Source organism: Oncorhynchus masou, chromosome 4 (genome assembly GCF_036934945.1).
Source record: "Oncorhynchus masou masou isolate Uvic2021 chromosome 4, UVic_Omas_1.1, whole genome shotgun sequence".
In the NCBI taxonomy this organism is placed as follows: domain Eukaryota; kingdom Metazoa; phylum Chordata; class Actinopteri; order Salmoniformes; family Salmonidae; genus Oncorhynchus; species Oncorhynchus masou.
Genome location: NC_088215.1, coordinates 12,458,600 through 12,482,477, shown reverse-complemented (window position 1 = coordinate 12,482,477; position 23,878 = coordinate 12,458,600). Strand labels below are relative to the sequence as shown.

Here is a 23,878-nt window from a genome sequence, read left to right as displayed (position 1 = left end):
TTTCCCACAAGCTTTGTTCTTTTCTTGGAGGTTCACAATTTTTTCCCTGTGATTGTGCCAAATGAGAACAAAAACACATATATCAAAAGATATAATCAGCAGCAAATGTAATTGAATCAGTCATCCTGAACACTTACATAACCCCTTATCAGTAGCAGAGTGGGAAGGAAGTAGAGAGAGAGAGAGTGTGTGTGTGTGTGTGTGTGTGTGTGTGTGTGTGTGTGTGTGTGTGTGTGTGTGTGTGTGTGTGTGTGTGTGTGTGTGTGTGTGTGTGTGTGTGTGTGTGTGTGTGTGTGTTAATAAAACCATGAACTGATTGGCATATATTATCCTAACTCATCCATCCCAGGTGTGTCCACAATTTCAGTGTCAGACAACGACTCTGAAACCTCCACAGTTTCAGTGTCGAGACATTGTGGAACCGTCGAAGTCTAGGAGTCTCCTCACACCACCATATTTCTATAGTTCACCCTTCCCCAGCCAGAACACTGATAACATTACGCTAGCAAATTGTCATTAATGACACCAGTCGTGCAGGGATCACACTGCTATGGAACCATGCTGACTGGGTTATAGAGGATAGAGAAAAGGCTAACGGAGTAGGGAGACACAACCTTCAACCAACATCCCAAGGTGATTTTAACAGGTTCCCCTGTGTCACATGACAGATGTCTTTCCAATCAGTTATCACTCTTTCTCAGCTTTTCCCCACTTGACAAATCTCCTAAGTTTCCCTGATTTACCATCAATAGCGGTGGATTTGGGAATGGGGCATGAGCTAAAATGCCCAATACACTTCCAGCAGGAACCATTGGCTATATAACATAGTCTCAGCCGCGCCTGCTCAAGCTTGCTTAGTCATTTGTCAAACTATGCATGGTAATGGTAGCTATAGTGGGCCGACCCCAAACACAAGTTCATCAATCACAGTGAGCTAGCTAGCGTAGCGCCATACGTGATCCACATGCTGACCAATCCATTCAAATATCAAATGTAGCACCCAACAAGGTTTCTTTTTTACATTCCATTCACAATTAACACTTTGTAAGAGACAGTATTTTAACTCTGGGCACTATAAAAAATTTTGTCTGCTCCTATAAATATGGAAACAACACCCTAGTGTGATATAGCCCTACTCTAGCCTAGCCTATGTAGGCTAATGCAGCTATTGTGATACAGCCCTATTCTAGCCTAGCCTATGTAGGCTAATGCAGTCATTGTGATACAGCCCTATTCTAGCCTAGCCTATGTAGGCTAATGCAGCTATTGTGATACAGCCCTATTCTAGCCTAGCCTATGTAGGCTAATGCAGTCATTGTGATACAGCCCTATTCTAGCCTAGCCTATGTAGGCTAATGCAGCTATTGTGATACAGCCCTATTCTAGCCTAGCCTATGTAGGCTAATGCAGCTATTGTGATACAGCCCTATTCTAGCCTAGCCTATGTAGGCTAATGCAGCTATTGTGATACAGCCCTATTCTAGCCTAGCCTAATGCAGCTATTGTGATACAGCCCTATTCTAGCCTAGGCTAATGCAGCTATTGTGATACAGCCCTATTCTAGCCTAGCCTATGTAGGCTAATGCAGCTATTGTGATACAGCCCTATTCTAGCCTAGCCTATGTAGGCTAATGCAGCTATTGTGATACAGCCCTATTCTAGCCTAGCCTGTGTAGGCTAATGCAGCTATTGTGAAGGGAGGATTATAAGCAGTTTCATAAATTCGGGGAACACTCACAACAACTTATTTCAATAATATGTTTTTGGAATATGGAAATCGATATATCCTAGTGCGACGTGGAAATGGATTATGAAGATTCTGGTGAGCTTCTCAGGGATGGGGTTGTATCTGATTAGTTCCACTTATAACCTTCAGATGAGAGAGAAATGAGGGGAAGTTGGACAGATGTGGCTGTGAGGGAAGTTGGGTTGCATACTATATTCCCGCTTCATAAGATGACATTAACCATGAGCCGTAAACAGGGCAATGAAGTTGCCTAGTATTCAGCAGTTATACTTTTATCTAAATACTCCACTTCACTTAACATGGATAAGCCTTTAGACTTATGTTAGCTCGGAGCTTTACCTTGTCATTTTACATATATATATATAAAACTGTATAAAAATGTCAACAACGTCCTCATCATGCAGAATTACATGACTGTTTGCTTAGACAGTAGCTGTATCTTTAGATACGCCATCTTGGAGCTTTACCTTGTAATTACATTACTGTTTGCTTAGACATAGCTGTATCTTTAGATACGCCATCTTGGAGCTTCACCTTGTAATTGAACAGATTTCTATAAAACTGCATGGAAATGTCAACATCCTCTTCACATAACATGACATTACGGTGTCATGTTTAGACAGGAAATGACAGACTGAACATGTTGACTCAATCAACGTTTCCAATGGCAATTTCAAGAAACCTTCACACTTTGGTCAAAACAACTCTGAAAATGCATGTCCAAATGTTGCGTTATGCTTTGCTTGTTAAATCCTTCACTTGTTGCTTAATTAACAGAGTTTGGGAAATAAAATGAGAAAAAGAGACAAATGGAGTCTGAAGTAATCATGCTGACCCTGAAATGTTCTCCATCAGAGTTCCATGCTCTGTAATCCACACTTAAACGCTGGCATTTTGTTCATTTCCACACTACACACGTTCCCCTGATGGGGCACGGGGAAAAGAGAGGGTATGCCTGAATTGCTACATTTGTGTGTGTGTGTGTGTGTGTGTGTGTGTGTGTGTGTGTGTGTGTGTGTGTGTGTGTGTGTGTGTGTGTGTGTGTGTGTGTGTGTGTGTGTGTGTGTGTGTGTGTGTGTGTGCGTGCGTGCGTGCGTGCGTGCGTGTGTGTGTGTGTGTACGTATGTGCGTGTGCACGTATTTAGTTTATGAAGCCAAAGAGGTTCAAAATGACCAAAGGATAATGAAGCAGCCACCAACTGCAAGACATTTAAGAAGTGTGCGATGAATAACACAGTGAGTTAATAGCCGTGCAGCAGTAAATACTCAGTGATAGAATATTAATGTAATGAGGCCCATATTTTCACCCCAGTCACAGTAATTGGATTGTGAAGCCTCTCTCTAAATCCAAGCGTAACACAGTCGGTGCCTCAGCGACAAATATACTCTCTTTGCACTATAGGAGGTTCAAATGGCAAGATTTCAAGGAAGTTCATGGAGAGGAGTAGAGGGAAAGTAGTACTCACTAAATTGTAGCTCCTAACAACAGACCCCCCACTTTTAGGCTGACTGCCCACTTCTAGTTTGACTACCCAGACATTATGAGATTATGAGATTATGATTATTATGAGAGTTTGAATGGGCAACATGACAGATGTTACTTCCTGTAAACCAGCAGCAGGTTTGTTGTTGATTTGTTGTTGAACGGAAAACAATAGGAGTTGCTTGTTCGCCTAATGTCATCCCATGGACGGTCGGATGACCAGTAGGTGAACTCCTCAGACAAAAAAGTCTGTCTTGACTGTCTCTTTCGCCTTGTAGAGAGCGTCTGAAGAGCAGCACAGTAGTGTAGAAGCCATGAATCAGCCACCATCTAGTGGCCCAAGTAACAATTACACAACACCCAACATAACTAGACCAAGGGTCTTCAACCTTTCTTGCCTGGGAGGGACCCCCCTCCCAGGCAAACCAGAGACCCAGGAACCCTCATCATATGTTAGCAAAAACGTGTTTCTTTCACATGTCTTGTCTTATCATCAAATGAATGATAATGGCAAGGAGAAGTAATTAACATTTTATAATGAATATATTTAGTGAGGTTTCCCCCCCCCCCACATTATGATTGGAAGAGGAAGTGGAACTCCAAACACATTTTGGCTAAGAGCTCTTGCGTAGTGCAGTTTCTCTGGATCCCCGCAAGGTCAGCCCCTCAGTGTAGACTACCGATCGCTGTCCGTGGTTCTGAAATTGCAACGTCTATGCGGCTGCCTATCGATAGGCTATCAGATTGGTGCTAGTGCTTGTAGTAGCCTATAGTTTGCTTTAATGGACACATGTTTTGTTTTTTTGGATTGTCATTTTCTCATGTTGAGCCTGACACTTATGTTTCACTAAGCTATAGGCCTACAGTGTTGCAATGCTGCTGTTTAGAATGCTGTCTGGTTGCAATAATGTATTTACTTCCTCATTCATTAAAGTAGGACATTCAAACGTTGCAGATTGTGAAATGAATGTTCCATGCAACAACATACTAATCAGTAACCAATTTATGTTTTTAAATAGGATACAGCTGTCCTGTAGCCCTAAAAGCCTACCTTTGCCGTTCTCTCGCTCTCGTGTAGCTTGGGTAGAACGTAAAACCAGTTTATTAATGCCAATGATCAAAACAATAGCTTACTAGGGATTGTTTCATTATACACTCAATGCAGTCTGGCCTACTAGCCTACCTATAGCTATATACAGTACTTAGCATGGTAGCCTATATATATTACACACTGGAACTCGGACTCCACGCTGTGGGCTATCCGTCTCATCACTCGTAGGCTTTACTGTCAGCTTGGTTTTCTGGGAGAGGAGGAGGAGGTGGAGGCTCGACACTCTCACTAGAGGAACTTGTCACTATTCGCAAAGGGAGGAAGAAGAGGAGGGCCCTGCTATAAGTCCACTCTTATAGCAGGGCCCGGGCAGTGAGGTCTCAGTCTGGATTGGCAGGCTGCTAGTGCTAGCTGCTGCCATAACTAGTCCTATTCGCTTCCACCTGGTGTTTCCTCATTCGAGGACAAGGTGGTCATTTGGCATGAGGTTGGTCAGGTAAAGCTTTTTTTGCTGCGTTTCTGTGGACCACTTGGCCTTTTGTTCATCCACCATCAACAATGCACTCACTCTCCATCCGAGTCCGACCTGATTCACCTAACTGTTTTGAACTTTTGATAGCCAAATAGGTGAGGAGGCCGAGGCGGGCTGCCTGCCGGCACTGCTCGGTAATAGGCTGATTAGATGCATGACAACTATATAGTCTGTCTGACTAACCTTCTACTATGTAGATTGGACAATAAACACTTCACTTGTTAGATGTGGAAATTAAAAAGGAGGGTTACTGTCAAAATAATTTCTTAAAAACATGAAATTTAGACATACAGTGGGGAGAAGTATTTGATACCCTGACGATTTTGCAGGTTTTCCTACTTACAAAGCATGTAGAGGTCTTTAATTTTTATCATAGGTAAACTTCAACTGTGAGAGACGGAATCTAAAACAAAAATCCTGAAAATCACATTGTATGATTTTTAAGTCATTAATTTGCATTTTATTGCATGACATACTCATGTAGATACATCAGAAAAGCAGAACTTAATATTTGGTACAGAAACCTTTGTTTGCAATGACAGAGATCATACGTTTCCTGTAGTTCTTGACCAGGTTTGCACACACTGCAGCAGGGATTTTGGCCCACTCCTCCATACAGACCTTCTCCAGATCCTTCAGGTTTCGGGGCTGTCGCTGGGCAATACGTACTTTCAGCTCCCTCCAAAGATTTTCTATTGGGTTCAGGTCTGGAGACTGGCTAGGCCACTGCAGGACCTTCAGATGCTTCTTACGGATCCACTCCTTAGTTTCCCTGGCTGTGTGTTTCAGGTCGTTGTCATGCTGGAAGACCCAGCCACCACCCATCTTCAATGCTCTTACTGAGGGAAGGAGGTTGTTGGCCAAGATCTCGCGATACATGGCCCCATCCATCCTCCCCTCAATACGGTGCAGTCGTCCTGTCCCCTTTGCAGAAAAGCATCCCCAAAGAATGATGTTTCCACCTCCATGCTTCACGGTTGGGATGGTGTTCTTGGGGTTGTATTCATCCTTCTTCTTCCTCCAAACACGGTGAGTGGAGTTTAGACCAAAACCTCTATTTTTGTCTCATCAGACCAAATTACCTTCTCCCATTCCTCCTCTGGATCACCCAGATGGTCATTGGCAAACTTCAGACGGGCCTGGACATGCGCTGGCTTGAGCAGGGGGACCTTTCTTGCGTTGCAGGATTTTAATCCATGACTGCGTGGTGTGTTACTAATGGTTTTCTTTGAGACTGTGGTCCCGGCTCTCTTCAGGTCATTGGCCAGGTCCTGCCGTGTAGTTCCGGGCTGATCCCTCACCTTCCTCGTGATCATTGATGCCCCAGGAGGTGAGATCTTGCATGGAGCCCCAGACCGAGGGTGATTGACCGTCATCTTGAACTTCTTCCATTTTCTAATAATTGCGCCAAGTTGTTGCCTTCTCACCAAGCTGTTTGCCTATTGTCCTGTAGCCCATCCTAGCCTTGTGCAGGTCTACAAATTTATCCCTGATGTCCTTACACAGCTCTCTGGTCTTGGCCATTGTGGAGAGGTTGGAGTCTGTTTGATTGAGTGTGTGGACAGGTGTCTTTTATACAGGTAACAAGTTCAACCAGGTGCAGTTAATACAGGTAATGAGTGGATAGCAGGAGGGCTTCTTAAACCTCTTGGAACTCCCCATCCCGGATCCGGGATCGTGACTAAAGCCTCAGGCTCATTAGCATAACGCAACGTTAACGATTTCTGAAAATCGCAAATAAAATGAAAATAATGCGTCTGCTCTCAAGCTTAGCCTTTTCTTAACAACACTGTCATCTCAGATTTTCAAAATATGCTTTTGAACCATAGAAATTGACTAATTTGTGTAAGAGTATGCAAAGGTAGCATAGCATTTTGAGTAGCATTTAGCACGCAACATTTTCACAAAAACCAGATAACCAAATAAATAAAATCATTTACCTTTGAAGAGCTTCGGATGTTTTCAATGAGGAGACTCTCAGTTACATACCAAATGCGCAGTTTTTCCTGAAAGCGTCTGTGTGTAGGAGAAATCGTTCCGTTTTCTACATTGCGTCTGGCTACCGAAACGAACCGAAAATTCAGTCACCTACAACGTAAAACTTTTTCCGGATTAACTACATAATATCGACCGAAACATGGCAAACGTTGTTTGGAATCAATCCTCAAGGTGTTTTTTCACATATCTCTTCATTGATATGCAGTTCGTGGAAGCTTGCTTTCCTCTCTGTATCCCATGGAAAAATACTGGCAGCTGTCTTTTGCGCACCAATTTCGGCGCAGGACACCGGGCGGACACCTGGTAAATGTGGTCTCTTATGGTCAATCTTCCAATGATCTGCCTACAAATACGTCACAATGCTGCAGACACCTTGGGGAAACGACAGAAAGGGCAGGCTCATTCCTCTCGCATTCACAGCCATATAAGGAGACAATGGAAAACAGAGCCTCAAAAATCCTGCTCATTTCCTGGATGCCGTCTCATCTTGGTTATGCCTGAAGCTCACGTTCTAGGGCACGCACAGAAAATATCTTGGTAGTTCTGGACACGTCAGAGTGTTTTCTTTCGAAAGCTATCAATTATATGCATAGTCGAGCATCTTTTTGTGACAAAATATCTTGTTTAAAACGGGAACGTTTTTCATCCAAAAATGAAATAGCGCCCCCAGAGCATCAACAGGTTAAAGACAAACTAACTGTCTGTGAGAGACGGAATTCTTGCTGGTTGGTAAGTGATCAAATACTTATGTCATGCAATAAAATGCAAATTAATTACTTAAAAATCATACGATGTGATTTTCTGGATTTTTGTTGTAGATTCCGTCTCTCACAGTTGAAGTGTACCTATGATAAAAATTACAGACCTCTACATGCTTTGTAAGTAGGAAAACCTGCAAAATCGGCAGTGTATCAAATACTTGTTATCCTCAATCTAGGTGTGAGCTGGACGGTCTCATCAGCCCCCAGAGCTTGCGGGAGTTTATGCTGCACCAGTGGCTAAGAGCAGCTGTTCAGCTGGTTAAACAAAGGTTCGCCATGTGTTGGAGAAACTGTATGTCCGAGTTGAGAAAGCATACCAGCAGCCAGCGCCACTTGCTGCACTGGTAGCCTTTAACGCAGGTGCTTTTCAAAGCCTATGTCAAATAGTCCAGTGAGTGTAATTGGCTCCAATGAGTGTAACTTGCTCAATATTAGGAGTTGAGAAATAAAGTTGACATCATTAGAAATGAGATAATATCCTATTTTCTACTGTAGGTATGTCATTTTAAATGTGTTTATTCTGTTGTTGCAAGCAATATACATAAAATTAAATTAAATAATAATAATATTTTCGCAGTCCCCCTGCATTACCTCCATGGACCCCCTCAGAGTTTTAAAATAACTTCCTCTGTTTAAAACCTAGCAATTTGGCCATTCGACAGTTCTTTCTGCATCAGCTGGTCAGATAGTCCAATTTATATTTGGAGTTAGGGCGATTCCAAAATGTGTCCAAAAAGAGAAGAAAACTCCCCAGGAAATACGTTTGAGTTTGATGGATAGGAAGTGTAGGGGTTTTTCATGAGGAAAATCATGAATAGAAACCGCCCAACTTGGCAGGAGAAAAGACAGCAAGATCATATTGCGTAAAGACATACAGCTCTTGAACTACAGTAAATCAGAATGTACATCTATCTACTGTGAGTGAAATGTTCCAATATTCACATGGACATTCTGTATTAATGTCTTAAGAATGTATCTTAATAACGCTATTGCAACTGAGATAATTGTCCACCGTGCATTTTAATTACTGACAGAATGGCTTCAATTTCCTCTGTATGCCTGTCTGGAATGAATAAAAATGGCCTCCTCTTTCCTTTGTGAGAAATCTCAGTGTAACACAGTCACTAAGACCCAGGAAAGATAATACATCTTTAATGAAAAGCCCTGCAGTGCCTTGGAGAGATCATTTCTTCCTAATGGACTTCACTTTCTTCATCTGCTAATACAATGTACTGTCCTAGCGCTTACTAAAGATCTACCTAAGGAGTTATCTCGCGGTTGCTGCTCTGAACCCCGGGCATAACCTATTTACGGAGAACATGTCAGCAATGGAAAGGGATTGAATGGGTTTAACTACAGGGTTATGTTCGTTTTAGGGCAGGTTTTAAAATGTTTTACAAAGGAAAACTAAAATGAGTAGTTCTTAGTGGACACGTCCCAGGTAGTCTCTTCCTCGGTTTCAGTCCGTTTTCGAACACAATCCAGGTCTTGCTTTGGATGGGAGGCCGAGTAGATGCCTGATTGAGGCTACAGGCAAAAGGTCACTCAAGCAGGGACAAGGTCTGGCGTGGGAAAAGAGGTGAAGTTTTCATAAGAGGCTAATAAAAATGTCAGCCGGGAGACTTGGGATGCTCGAGTAAAGGTCTCGCCAAAATGAAAGGGGTGCCAAGCGGGAGGAAGAGAAAGAGGGACATTGAACAAGTGAGAACACACTGCGGCAAATGGTGCATGGACCATCTTTTGGGATTTGGCCATTATTACCTCGTCATTAGTTCACCTCTTCATTTCACCCGTATTTGATCACTCCCTTAAAACTTTGTTTTGTCTTTGCATACAGCGCTCTATTCTGGACTACATAATGAGCCCTTCTCTTCTCTTTTACCAGCCAACCAGGTGCTGCAACACTTTGAACTCTCCTTATTAAACACAAGTACTGTCTCTCGAGCCCAGGCATTTGAAGTCGAGACTAATTGACTACCACCTTGACATTTCCACTGCACCCCGGCCCGGAACCTCACCAACACTAACATCGCATCTTCACACTGGCGGTAATTGGGGCTTTATGACTCCCATCCTAGCCCCTACCACCCAACACACACACAAAAACACATTGGAAGATATGGTGGAGTGTTGTGTACAACAAGCTAGTCGGAGCTAGTGGGGGATCGATGCATAATATTAAGCATATTAATGATAATCCTGTTTGCGTTGCACTTTGTTGCCTCTAGAATGGAAAAAAAAATGTAAATGATATTTTTGGAGTGCAGACCCTCTACACTGCATCACATAATAATGAGGTAATACAAGGAAAGGCACGCAACACAGTTTGAGGTAGGTCTACTTGAAGGGCAAGGAAGCATGCCGTTTTGCCACTACCTTGATTTTGCTTTGTCTCAAACAATCACGATACGTGGAACATTAATAAATCATAATGGAATGTAAGATTAATCGCATGTGGCGTCATGAGATGTGATCTGTGTGAGATTGTGGAAGCACTCCAAGGGGTTCTCTCTCTCTCCATTGGCTCCTCCCTCCCTCCCTCCCTCCCTCCCTCCCTCCCTCCCTCCCTCCCTCCCTCCCTCCCTCCCAGCCTGCTCTTGGGCCTTAGTGTTCTTGCCTCGCTCTCATTTGTAGATTGTGCCTTAGGGCTGACAGATGTTCTATATTTTTTCCACCGTTAGTTTGTTCGCTTCCATCACATTTACCACCACATGCACATCTACTCCCTTCCTTCAGCCAGAGCATGGCTAACTCGCCTTGACTCAGATCACGCCTGTATTGTCTCCCATGAAGAACAGTGAGATGAGGAACCACTCCCGTGCTAGCGTTTACCTCCACCAGCTGAAGGATGGTAAATTGCGCCGTGCTAGCACGCTAAACTATCATGCTAGAGCCAGTTGGGTCTCATGGCAGTTCCAGTTGCTAGCACGCTAAACATTCTAAAGTGGAAATTACAACCTTTAGAAGCCTTTTTAAACATCGAATACACTAAAAGTTTGCATTTCCTGCCGTGCAGGAAAATTCTCAGCAAACGAGTGATCAAAAGAAGATCCTACATCTGTACGTACCCTCATTTGCACTTCTTTGGGAAGTGATGGGAACATTTTCTAAAGAATTCAACAGTTCAAGGACATTAAATATTAATTTGCACGTATAAATATGTGCTTGTTTCAAAAATAGTGGCAATGAATGGAAGTATTTGAACTTTGAAGCAAATTCATATTCCACCCACCTGCCTGATGATGATGTCTGAGCTGCACACACACACACACACACACACACACACACACACACACACACACACACACACACACACACACACACACACACACACACACACACACACACACACACACACACACACACACAGAGAGAGAGAGAGAGATAAATAAATAAGGCCCTCATCTGAAACATTTGTGCCACTGACTGCTGCTTTAGTCAATATGTTCATGAGAAAAAGCATTCATCAGTGTTTTCCATAAGCGCCCGGCCGTCAGCTAAATAGCCGATAACAGACTTGTAAGCCGGGCTACTTTTTCCACTTAAAATTTTAGTCCGAAAAGTCCATGTAGCCTTCCGCCGCTAAAGAGAATGATATGCATCATCTATTGATCTATTGATACTACAGACACCTGTCAGTCTTTCGCATGTTTTATCGGCCTACACAGCCACGAAGTCGGGGAGCAAAGGTTATTTACTGTGCTTTGATTGATTACCAAACGGCAAGTGTTGACTAGTTTACAAAAAGTGTCGAAACGACTGAATAAAGTCAATCCCCTATATCCCTTTGCTATTTATATATCATACAATGTAGTTATGTCCATGGTATAGCATCGGGACATGTAAAACCAAAGATCTTGTTTGTTTTTTCCTAGGATTCGAAGCCCATGAAAAGACATGCCAGTGACCGCTAAAGTGGCTCGCCAGTGTAGCCTAGCGATGGGTTGTTCGCAAACTAACGGCTCTTTTTGAATGGATCTGTTAGGTTAATGGAACCAAATCTCCTCCATAAGATAGATGTGTGTTTTGACTCCCTAAATTTGCATACTGGAAGGCTACTCCTTCTTTTTAGCGATTATCTGCAGATAAATGATGAAAATATTCAGTGAAGATGTTGAATTCTCACTGCAGGAACAATAGGAAGTGGAGAGAGCGTTCAGGTCCAAAATATGATCAAATAAAACAGATTGATAATGATACTTATATGCTAGTATTAAAGACAGATAGATATATGGCCTACTGATTTAATTAAAGTTAACAGACAACTGCTGCTTTCTGTTTAGCAAAGCCCATGTTAAACAACTGCTTCATTATTCAACCTGTTGAAGTAAGACTGTAAATGTGACTTGAATCTCAAGAGAAGACAGGTTTGATGTTTTGAAGGTTTTCTTACTTAGGAAAGAGTTGTGATCAGGACAAGGCCTAGACGATATCCAAAACTACTAACACACTGAATTTCAATCATTTTCATTATATTGTAAAGTAATGTAAAGTATTGTCTTTCTATATTGTAAAGTAATGTCTTTCTAGTTAATACAACAACAAATTTGACCAAAATGCGTGGAAAAGTCATTAAAGTATTCTATAACTTAGGGGTGCATTTTGGATGGAATCAAGGCATTCGAATGTCCCAGAAGCCACCACAATTGAGCTTGTTCTGCAATTTCCACGGAAAGCACAGCTATTACTTCCAAAAAAAATGACTGCTTCTGAGAGGGAACCAGAGAGGTTGTTTGTCTGAATCTGTCCGTCGCTCAATCACCCTCCCCTCAAATTCCTTTCATTTTCCGGAAGCATTAGCCGCCCTACCAAACATTTGTACAAGAAAATGATCTGCGAGCATGTCAGAGGGGTTGTCGATATTTACCGTCATTATGCGTTATTTCTCTCACACATTTCTCTGTACTAAAACCTGTTTATCCTCTATTTGCTTGTGGTTACTCTTCAACTGGACTGACCACCTGCTCTGATTCTCTGCACCTTAGCACACATGCACACACCAACACAGACAAACACACACATATACATTCATGCTACACACACACACACACACACACACACACACACACACACACACACACATCACAACGGCTGCTACAAGACTTATAATACTGCTCAATTTATACACTGCCCCCCATCCACCCCCCTTCCCCAAAACACATGTAAATATTGGACTATAAATTGTGCCTTCCTTCATTATACTTATGCTAAAATGTTTATTCTGTTCTACTGAACCATTAACTTTATGTTTATATTGTTATCTTTTATTAAGTTTTATTGTGGTTGCACCGTCCAGAAGGTGTCTGCCAGTAAGTGTTTTGTTGAACGATGTTATACCATGCGTATCCCAGACATACATCGAATAAAACTAGAAACTACTGATAGTATGGTTATTTGCCTTTGCAAGCGTTTCCCTTATAAGCGTTCTCATACTCAGAATGAGTCAGAATGCATGCCGTGTTCTGATCTGAGTGATAAAATAGTGATCCATTGTTTCTGACTGGCCTTCCACTGGTCCTTGTACACCAGCGACCCCATGCATCCCTCTCCTCCACTCCTCTCTACTCTACCATCCCCTGCAGCAACAGAAGGTTGACTTACCCTAACAGCGTGGGTGACAGCTAGCCAGAGTGATGATGACAAAGGTAACCTGGGTCCCTCTTCCCACAGGCTCTGTGTGTGTGTGTGTGTGTGTGTGTGTGTGTGTGTGTGTGTGTGTGTGTGTGTGTGTGTGTGTGTGTGTGTGTGTGTGTGTGTGCGTGTGTGTGTGCGTGTGTGTGTGTGTGTGTGTGTGTGTGTGTGTGTGTGTGTGTGTGTGTGTGTGTGATTAGCACCCAGTTACCTGTTGTTACACGTCATATCACCTGAGTTCTGTGTTAAAGGGGTGACTCTGCAGTAGTATGCTGTAGCCATTTTAGAAACCCACTAGCGGTCTGTGTTTTGTTCAGAGAGACATACACTGAGTGCACAAAACATTATGAACATCCCTTCTGAACAATTTCAACACCTTGTAGAGTCCATTTCCCGGACGAATTGAGTCTGGCCTAAGGATAAATCCATATTAAGAAAAGTGTTCCTAATGTTTTGTACACTCAGTGTATAAGCGAGAAGGTTTGCTGCAGAGACAGGGTGAATTACTAGGTACGGCCCAGTATGGTCTTTGTAAGATAACAGGCTATTTGACTCTTAGTGGTTTGTTCGTTTTTATTTTGTAGCAACATCAAGGCCTGTACCTTCCACTTCTTGTCAATAAAACATTTAAAAACAGTGCAGGCTAACGTTCCACGGGCTAACAGTCCACACTATATTTAATGGAAATGGTAAAGCTCACTATACTGTATTCCCTGCATGTCTCACTATCAACATCTGTTACCTTGACAACATTTCCCTGGTCTTTGATGTTTTTTATTTTGCACAATTATCTAGGCTTACCTCCTACCTCTTGTAATACAAAGTGTTCATGTTCCAAACAAAACAGGCTCACATTCCACATGACAGTCCACAGCAATGATAAAGCCTACTGCTGTTTTTCCCGTCCTCTCACCATTAGCGTGGCACCTCTTTCCTGGTCTATGACAGAAGCTTTCTCATTGGACTGAACACGGGGCGAGGAGAGGTGGGGTGGGGAGTGGAGGTTGGGGGGTTGCATTTCATCTTCATTATTAGACAAGAATTAACTAGGAGAAAATGACCTGTTCTGATTAGAGTCTTCTTAAAAAGGGAGGAATGTGAGAAAGGAAGGATGAAGGGAGATGGGACTAATGATTCAAATTGTCAGGATGGCTCCTCTTGAGGGTTGTGGGAGAAGGGGTTGGATGGGGTTAGGGGTGCAGGGGGTGGGGGTGAGCCAACGGTCGCAAATATGAAGAGCTCGTCTATCCTTTGATTAAAACACTGGAATTCTTCCTTCCTTTTTTTCTTTGTCTGGTCTATAATTCATTCGTTCCGGAAAGAGAGAGAAATTATAGGGTCGGTATAAATATTAACGATTAGAAGTATTTTTTCAGAGGAGCACTGCTAACTCTCTGGGTGGAGATTAGCACGGCTTAATGGATGTGGCGGATGTTGTTGAAGATGACGGAGGCACCAAACAGACATGGCAGTACAAACTTCAAAATGTTTCTGTTCGTTATATATTGGCAGTTGACATCAGCATTGCAAGCCCAATGCCGTGCCTTCGTAAGTGTATCTAACTGAGCCACAATGTGCAGATCAACTTTTTCTACAAAAAAAATGACTTAGAAGTTATACTGATAGATCGTTTGAATTTGAGTCAAGTCGACTGTTTTATATGTGTTAGGACATTTGTCAGCATTTACAGTGTAAGAAACAACCCCACACAGAGAGACATTTAGAAAGCAGACGGAAAGCAGACAGAGAACTAGAATGTTATCTCATAGTTATGACAAAATAACAACACTAAATATACCTCAAAACACATAAATGCACATTACCTTTCTCTTGTTGTTGGGACTGACGTACAAGTAGCTGAGGATTGTTTTCGCCCCCACTTTCTCATTGAGCTTCTGGTAAGTGGTTCCGTAGTCGGTTGACCTGGAATTTAATCAGAGTGTTTGATGAAGACTTGATGAATTACTTGTTGTAATTAAAAAATCCCCTGGAGAATGTTTAGTAGGAGAGAAAAAAAAAGCATGCACAATTAGGTCCCACCTCCTTGTGGTTCGCTGTTCTACGACGACACACTCAGATTACACAGGATAATCCACTATAACCTAGCCAGGGTGTAGTGGGTTCAAGTGGGAAGTTTGACCTTCACGTTTTGTATAAGCCTAAGCACCAAATATCAGTACCTGTAAAGTATAGTTAGAATAGTGGGCTCTACATATCACTACAGCACATATTTGGCATAGTTAACCATTTTGATCTTTGATTTTCATATTAATCATACAGATGAAGGATCTTCATTTGATCACCGTGTTTGTTGCAGGAAATGCAAACTGGTAGTGTAATCAAGGTTTAATAAGGCTTCTAAAGTGTGTATATGTTCTGATGCAGCAGGATGATTTCACTGCTGTGAGAAACTGGTCAAATTAACATCCTACATCTGTAGGACTGTCTATTTTAATGTGAGTTAAATAGTTCCACAGCAAAATATGTTCTTGTTAGCCACTTTTTAGCTCAGTAGAATACTTATTTTTTTGAAATTGTGACACTTGTTGACATATAGTCTCCTACCAGTTTGAAACAGATGTCCAACCTCTAAATTGGCAAATTCCGTACCTCACATTCTGCTATATGTGGCCGTCGAAACAAATTACTTCAACATTCATTGAAATACAGTATGTCTCCAACTGTCTGACCAATGCCCATCACTTCTTTTAAAACGGCACAGAATTTTTAAAAAAACAGCATCACCAGGAACAATAGCAATTTGTCTGGAATAGTTGCTCTGTTATGATCCAGGACAAGATTCTTGAAGTCAAATCATGTCATTTTTCTCCGTCAGTCCAATCTTTTAGGAGAAAAAGACACAACGAAGTGCAAAACTTCACGTACATTTGAAAGACTGGCTGCATAGTCTCAAGTGGACTGTTTTATAGCTGGTCAAAGATGAATTGGACCGTGAGTTAGACGAGCTTTATGCAAAGTTTTCACGTGGCCTCCTGCATTGTCATTCACACAAAGCTTCCGTTTTTGAAAGGAAGTAACATCAATGTTTGAGTGGATTTTGTAAGAATACTGAAAAGGCTAAATAATGTGTGAAGTTTTTTGGAGGTCGTGTCTAGGTAGCACAACTCTGTGGTTTCAAAGTATCACCATGTCTGTCTGCATAAAACTACAACCCAATATGGATCCCAACAGTTGAGTCAAAGCTAACGGTGGATGAAAGGGGATTGTGCTGAAATATTTAAGCGATGGTCAGAGTACTAATGTGAAATTTGTGTTCCGTCTGAGATGTTACATTCCAGAACGTCTCGAAGTTTGAACAACTTATCTCCCCTGCCAGGTTCATTTTATTTATAGAGAAGTGAGGCTCAATCAAGGAGCTATTTCATGTTCAGCTAAAACACACACATAAACACACACATAAACACACACATAAACACACACACATACACATTCAAAGCAGGCAAAGCTTCAAAAATACACCATGCATGCATCACCCTACAATGCTTGTCCCTACTACAAACAAAGCAATCACTGACTTCGATAGAGGGTTTTCATTCATCATGTGCTTAAAGAAATGTTAAATCCTGATTTTGGAAACTCTATTGAAATGGAACCGTTACAATTTTTAAGTAGTTTTTTTCTTCTTCTGGTGAAGTCGACAAACAACACATAGAAACACACAAACAGCCCAGCCCCGTGACTTTCATTTTTACTTTTTCAAATTTATTATGGGATGGTTTCCATGCCGTTTAAATATGGGCGTCTCTCGGTGAACTCCTGAATACCAGCGGTAACATCTATCAACGGGTGGATCCATCGACACTTTGGACCACAGGACAATGACATCATCTGGCTATTGATCTGCTCCTCACAGAACCCTATCATATGCCTGCTGTGATTTAAGGCCCAATGACTTACTTTTAGTGGTGCAGCAACTCTCAACATGAACCAATGAAACCAATACAATCGTCCCCCTCCCCCCATTTGGTTGCTCAAGGACAATGATTGCGGAAAAAGGCTGTGCTGGTTATGAGGTTGTGAAATGGTGGCTCTACCCCTGTCCTTCTGCTGTTATCTTCTCCATATGACCTCTGGTTTCAGCCAGCCAATTCTCTGGATTGTTCATGTGTTGGATGGAATATTATAAAGAGACAAGAATAACAGGGTGGGAGGTAGCCTAGCGGTTAAAATCGGTTAATAATCCCCGAGCCGACTAGGTGAAAGACAAATTGTCCGATGTGCCCTTGAGCAAGGCACTTTACCCTAATTGCTCCTGTAAGTTGATCTGGATACTGTACCAGCGTCTGCTAAATGAATACAAATGTAAAGCGAGTCTGATAACGGTGCTCTGGTTCACTGTGATATTGGATCACTGGGGATTGTGTATTGTGTTACAGGCGATTGAGTTATTCCATATACCTAGCTCCTCCTCACATCATATACCTAGCTCCTCCTCAGATCATATACCTAGCTCCTCCTCAGATCATATACCTAGCTACTCCTCACATCATATACCTAGCTACTCCTCACATCATATACCTAGCTCCTCCTCAGATCATATACCTAGCTCCTCCTCAGATCATATACCTAGCTACTCCTCACATCATATACCTAGCTACTCCTCACATCATATACCTAGCTCCTCCTCAGATCATATACCTAGCTCCTCCTCAGATCATATACCTAGCTACTCCTCACATCATATACCTAGCTCCTCCTCACATCATATACCTAGCTACTCCTCACATCATATACCTAGCTCCTCCTCACATCATATACCTAGCTACTCCTCACATCATATACCTAGCTCCTCCTCAGATCATATACCTAGCTCCTCCTCACATCATATACCTAGCTACTCCTCACATCATATACCTAGCTCCTCCTCAGATCATATACCTAGCTCCTCCTCAGATCATATACCTAGCTACTCCTCACATCATATACCTAGTTACTCCTCAGATCATATACCTAGCTACTCCTCACATCATATACCTAGCTCCTCCTCACATCATATACCTAGCTCCTCCTCACATCATATACCTAGCTACTCCTCACATCATATACCTAGCTACTCCTCACATCATATACCTAGCTACTCCTCACATCATATACCTAGCTACTCCTCACATCATATACCTAGCTACTCCTCACATCATATACCTAGCTACTCCTCACATCATATACCTAGCTCCTCCTCAGATCAAATACCTAGTTACTCCTCAGATCATATACCTAGCTACTCCTCACATCAAATACCTAGTTACTCCTCACATCATATACCTAGCTCCTCCTCACATCATATACCTAGCTACTCCTCACATCATATACCTAGCTACTCCTCACATCATATACCTAGCTACTCCTCACATCATATACCTAGCTACTCCTCAGATCAAATACCTAGTTACTCCTCACATCATATACCTAGCTACTCCTCACATCATATACCTAGCTCCTCCTCACATCATATACCTAGCTACTCCTCACATCATATACCTAGCTCTTCCTCACATCATATACCTAGCTACTCCTCACATCATATACCTAGCTCCTCCTCAGATCAAATACCTAGTTACTCCTCACATCATATACCTAGCTACTCCTCACATCATATACCTAGCTCCTCCTCACATCAAATACCTAGCTACTCCTCACATCATATACCTAGCTACTCCTCAGATCAAATACCTAGTTACTCCTCACATCATATACCTAGCTCCTCCTCACATCATATACCTAGCTCCTCCTCAGATCAAATACCTAGTTACTCCTCACATCATATACCTAGCTACTCCTCACATCATATACCTAGCTCCTCCTCACATCATATACCTAGCTACTCCTCACATCATATACCTAGCTACTCCTCACATCATATACCTAGCTCCTCCTCAGATCATATACCTAGCTACTCCTCACATCATATACCTAGCTCCTCCTCACATCATATACCTAGCTCCTCCTCACATCAAATACCTAGCTACTCCTCACATCATATACCTAGCTCCTCCTCAGATCATATACCTAGCTACTCCTCACATCATATACCTAGCTACTCCTCACATCATATACCTAGCTCCTCCTCAGATCATATACCTAGCTACTCCTCACATCATATACCTAGCTACTCCTCAGATCATATACCTAGCTACTCCTCACATCATATACCTAGCTCCTCCTCAGATCATATACCTAGCTACTCCTCAGATCATATACCTAGCTACTCCTCACATCATATACCTAGCTCCTCCTCACATCATATACCTAGCTACTCCTCACATCATATACCTAGCTACTCCTCACATCATATACCTAGCTACTCCTCACATCATATACCTAGCTCCTCCTCACATCATATACCTAGCTACTCCTCACATCATATACCTAGCTACTCCTCACATCATATACCTAGCTACTCCTCACATCATATACCTAGCTCCTCCTCAGATCAAATACCTAGCTACTCCTCACATCATATACCTAGCTACTCCTCACATCATATACCTAGCTACTCCTCACATCATATACCTAGCTACTCCTCACATCATATACCTAGCTCCTCCTCAGATCAAATACCTAGTTACTCCTCAGATCATATACCTAGCTACTCCTCACATCATATACCTAGCTACTCCTCAGATCATATACCTAGCTACTCCTCACATCATATACCTAGCTACTCCTCACATCATATACCTAGCTACTCCTCACATCATATACCTAGCTACTCCTCACATCAAATACCTAGCTACTCCTCAGATCATATACCTAGCTACTCCTCACATCATATACCTAGCTACTCCTCACATCATATACCTAGCTACTCCTCACATCATATACCTAGCTACTCCTCACATCAAATACCTAGCTACTCCTCTGTTTTAGTTGAGGGTTCAATTTCAAGCTCTTTTATTCATACCATACTAATGTGATATTGCCTTGTTGGGTTCTTTTCAAGGACAACACCTTTATTTTGGGAGGAGACTTAGAGTACCCCCAGTGCACGCCCAATTAGATTTCCCCCCATATATCTACTGTACTATGACAGCAGCAGCCCAAAGCCCTGTTGGGAGTTTGATTAATCAATGAGTCTGGAGATGGTTAGCGAGAGGTCGCTAATTGCATTAGCGGGGTGCAACATAAACAATAAACAGCTTGAAACGTCCAACGGATGGCAGCTTTGCTAAGTATTCCAAATTAATGTATGAATTGCATCGGTGCACTCCGACAGTATTTCTCTCTCGCCACTCCGCTTTGAGAGGAGCAGGTTGGGCTTGTACCCCCCTCCCATTTCTGCCCCAGGTTTGTAGGCTGTCTACCATTCTTAAACTACCAGGACAGTCTCTCTCTCTCTCTCGATGTTAGAAGCACCATTAACAGGGTAATGAGGTATCACACCCGTTCACGTTTGAGCCATCCACGGCCTTGAGCCACTAACGGTTAGTGGTTAGGACTTACATAGAGAATCACATAACGCTACATTTACCACTGCTGTGGTTGGGAGATGGGCCTTGGGGGTGACCCACAGATCAGTTGTGGACCGCTGAAATCACCGGAAAGTCCTGAGGTCTGTTTTCCTCCTTCTCACACGAGGGCCGCAATGTTCCAGCAGACCCGCACCGCTGAGATTTGTACAGATTTGACAGGCCTACTGTTTCCGAGGTCTCTTAAAAGGCCAAAACCCGCATTCAATCAACTTTAATGTTTGCCAAGTGGAACAAATGTAAGAGCTTTCAATTTGACTCTTTTTTTTTACAAAAGACCGGGGTAAAATAAGGCGAGACGTCACAAAACATGCTCCGTTGAAAGGAGTCTATAGAAGAACAACTAAAATCCTTTAACTGTGGGCTTTCCAATGGACAATCAAACACTTTACATTTTCGGCAAAGTCTCAAACGTACTTGTACGTGACTCTGAACAGATTCACAGAATGTCACACTGTATAAATAACCTATTGGGCACCGAATATCAAGGTAGCAAGAACACAACCTGTAGACATACAAATACAAGATATTACAACTATAGCCAAGGGAGTGGATTATGTATGAATTCAGTTTTCAGTAATGCGGAGGAGCCCCTTGAGCTGAAAGTGCAACGAGACTCGCTTGAGCTGCACTCAAGGCCAGTCAAAGTAAGTGCACTTGGACAACACTGGAGAGCACATTGGCTGTCCGTGAGTAGCTGTGACTCATATTCACACTAATGCCTGTCTGCTTTGGGATGAATTAAACATCTGGTCGGTCAGCTGGAAGGTTCTGGGGACAGGTGCACGTTATGCGGGTGAAAAGTCTCCTCAATGAGGAGAGGGCAAGTTGCACCGTTTAAATATTCAAGGTGATTTTGTGTAAGGCTTCGATTTGTCAACCTCTTATGGCGATGTACTCATACTTATTATATGCATTTATAATCTTTGTGGTATACAAGGGAGACAGAGCATGAAACACAACCTTGTTGCAGCTAAGAATCCAATATAATGGGCAGTCGCTGAAGACTTGACACAGAAATGTACACAGAAGACTTACTTTATCGTTGCATGACGTGCTTACCTCCACAACGAGCTCTCTGTGACACTGTTCAGGTTGAAGTCAAACAACTTGGTCAGCATGAGAATCACCTGCAAGACACGAGGAAGAATCTTTATGAATACACTTTAACACGCAGCCTACAATAAATGCACGTTTCAACAAACAATTCATCTTAAACTTAGGCGTAATCGCATTTCACATAGCAATTTCAAAACATTTGATGATTCGTCCCCGAATCACATTGTCAGCAGTCAAGGAGACCGTGTTCCTTCTACAGTCTGTGAAATCCAAGGAAATGATCTGTTATTGGTGTTACAAGCCACAGGTCATCAACAATTTGGCCTGTTAACATCCCGAAAGGTTGCTGAATCGAATCCCCGAGCTGACAAGGTACAAATCTGTCGTTCTGCCCCTGAGCAAGGCAGTTAACCCGCTGTTCCCCGTGCGCCGGTGACGTGGATGTCGATTAAGGCAGCCCCCCGCACCTCTCTGATTGAGGGCTTGGGTTAAATGCGGAAGACATATTTCCGTTGAATGCATTCAGTTGTACAACTGACTAGGTCTCCCCCTTTCTTTTCCCACGTTCAAATTGTGTCCCTTTATTTCATGTTCACTTGTATAAGACAAGATGCTTCTTCCATACTTTCTAAAATCACATCCTTTTCAAAATCGAAAACAGAAGGAACAGAGAAAGGAAGCTATTAAATGTTTGATATGTAGCCTCTGTAGCCACACGTGAAAGGCATTGTTCTGTCTTTGGGAAACTCACGGTCCTACCTGATAGAGAATACATTAAACAAATGTGTCCTCCACCTAGCTTGTTCAGGGGATCTGACTACTGACGAGCAAGCTCAGCTGAACTGTCAGCGAGAAGAACTAAAAGATACATCAGATGAACAGCGTGTGACGACTAATTATTTAGAGCTCATTACTTAATCATATCCTATTCAATCTAAACGCGGCACTGTAAATATTCTTTAGAACTGTAACACCCTTAAAGTGCATGGGATTTAGAAGGGAAATCTGGGTCGATCCAAGTCTTCGGGGGAAAACGAAAAGACAGATAAATTGCATTCCGCCCGAAGCAGAATGAGAACTACAGAAGCATGTTACTACAGAAGCACGGAACTACAGAAGCCCTCGCAATCTATTTACTCTATGAGCTACTCACCAAGCACACCTGTAGTTTACCAGTCTACTTTGACATGGTACTATAGGCCCCTGACGTTTCACGCAATGTTTGCTGTCTGTTAGCATGTTGCTAACTGTGTGGAATCGCCTTGAGTATGATGTCATGGCTTTGACAGTTTCGGGATTGTTCAAATGCGTGTGGATGTCATACAACACAGAGGTCAGTAACAACATGGACAAGTCGAACAGATCCAGCAGCAGTGTTATGTCTATCTTTATCAGCCTCATGTCATCCAGATGACCTTAGCATCATCGACATAGCTTATTTTTTTCCTCCTCCATACACAAACACCCAGAGGTGGTCTGAAACTTCTAAGAGGAACTTTAGGGAACTGCATATTCAGGGGAAAAAAACTCTGTGGAATATCGTCCCAAGTCCATAGTGTACAGCAAAAACAAAACAACCGGAGCCTATAAACAATTTGTACATGCCGTCTCCAAGACCGGCTACACAATGTTCCTTGGCTGCACACTGCGTCATGGCAACATCCAACTGTTTCCCTGTTCCTCGGATACCTTTGAGTCTACCTCCCGCTGCATGCTGTGGAGGCAGGAGTGGCAGAGGAGTCATCACCGTGGAACTTGTGTGACTTTGTGAAGTGAGTTCCGCCAGCGTGGGGGCCCCGCGAGTGAGTTACAACGCCAGAACAGATGCACCTCTGCAGCGGGGAATTACATTGTGAGGCAGGCCCCTTTGATCACGCTGTATTATGTATGAGGCAACATCTGCGGCCTCGGGAACCCACCGAACCAATGCACGCGCGCGCACACACACACACACACACACACACACACACACACACACACACGGCTGCTTTGGGTCGACCTGTGGAGGAGTTAATGTTAGAGAGAAGAAAACATCAACACAAAACTCCTTTAAATTAAGAGCTTGTTCACAACGTAGCCCGGCGTCTCCTCAAAGCGTCTGAGTGGTAGATACTCTGGTGAGGAGAGAT

The 23,878-nt window shown here is 42.7% G+C and overlaps 1 protein-coding gene across 1 annotated transcript in view; it reads right to left on the bottom strand.

Moving 5' to 3' along the window:
- Positions 1–23,878, bottom strand: part of LOC135524102 (VPS10 domain-containing receptor SorCS1-like) — a 159,099-nt gene that overhangs the window by 58,147 nt on the left and 77,074 nt on the right. Inside the window, exons 2-3 of the mRNA XM_064951309.1 lie at positions 21,753–21,820; positions 15,027–15,126 (exon numbers count right to left, since the gene is read on the bottom strand). Of these exons, the coding sequence (XP_064807381.1) occupies positions 15,027–15,126; positions 21,753–21,820 (168 nt within the window). The remainder of the gene's footprint in view (positions 1–15,026; positions 15,127–21,752; positions 21,821–23,878) is intronic.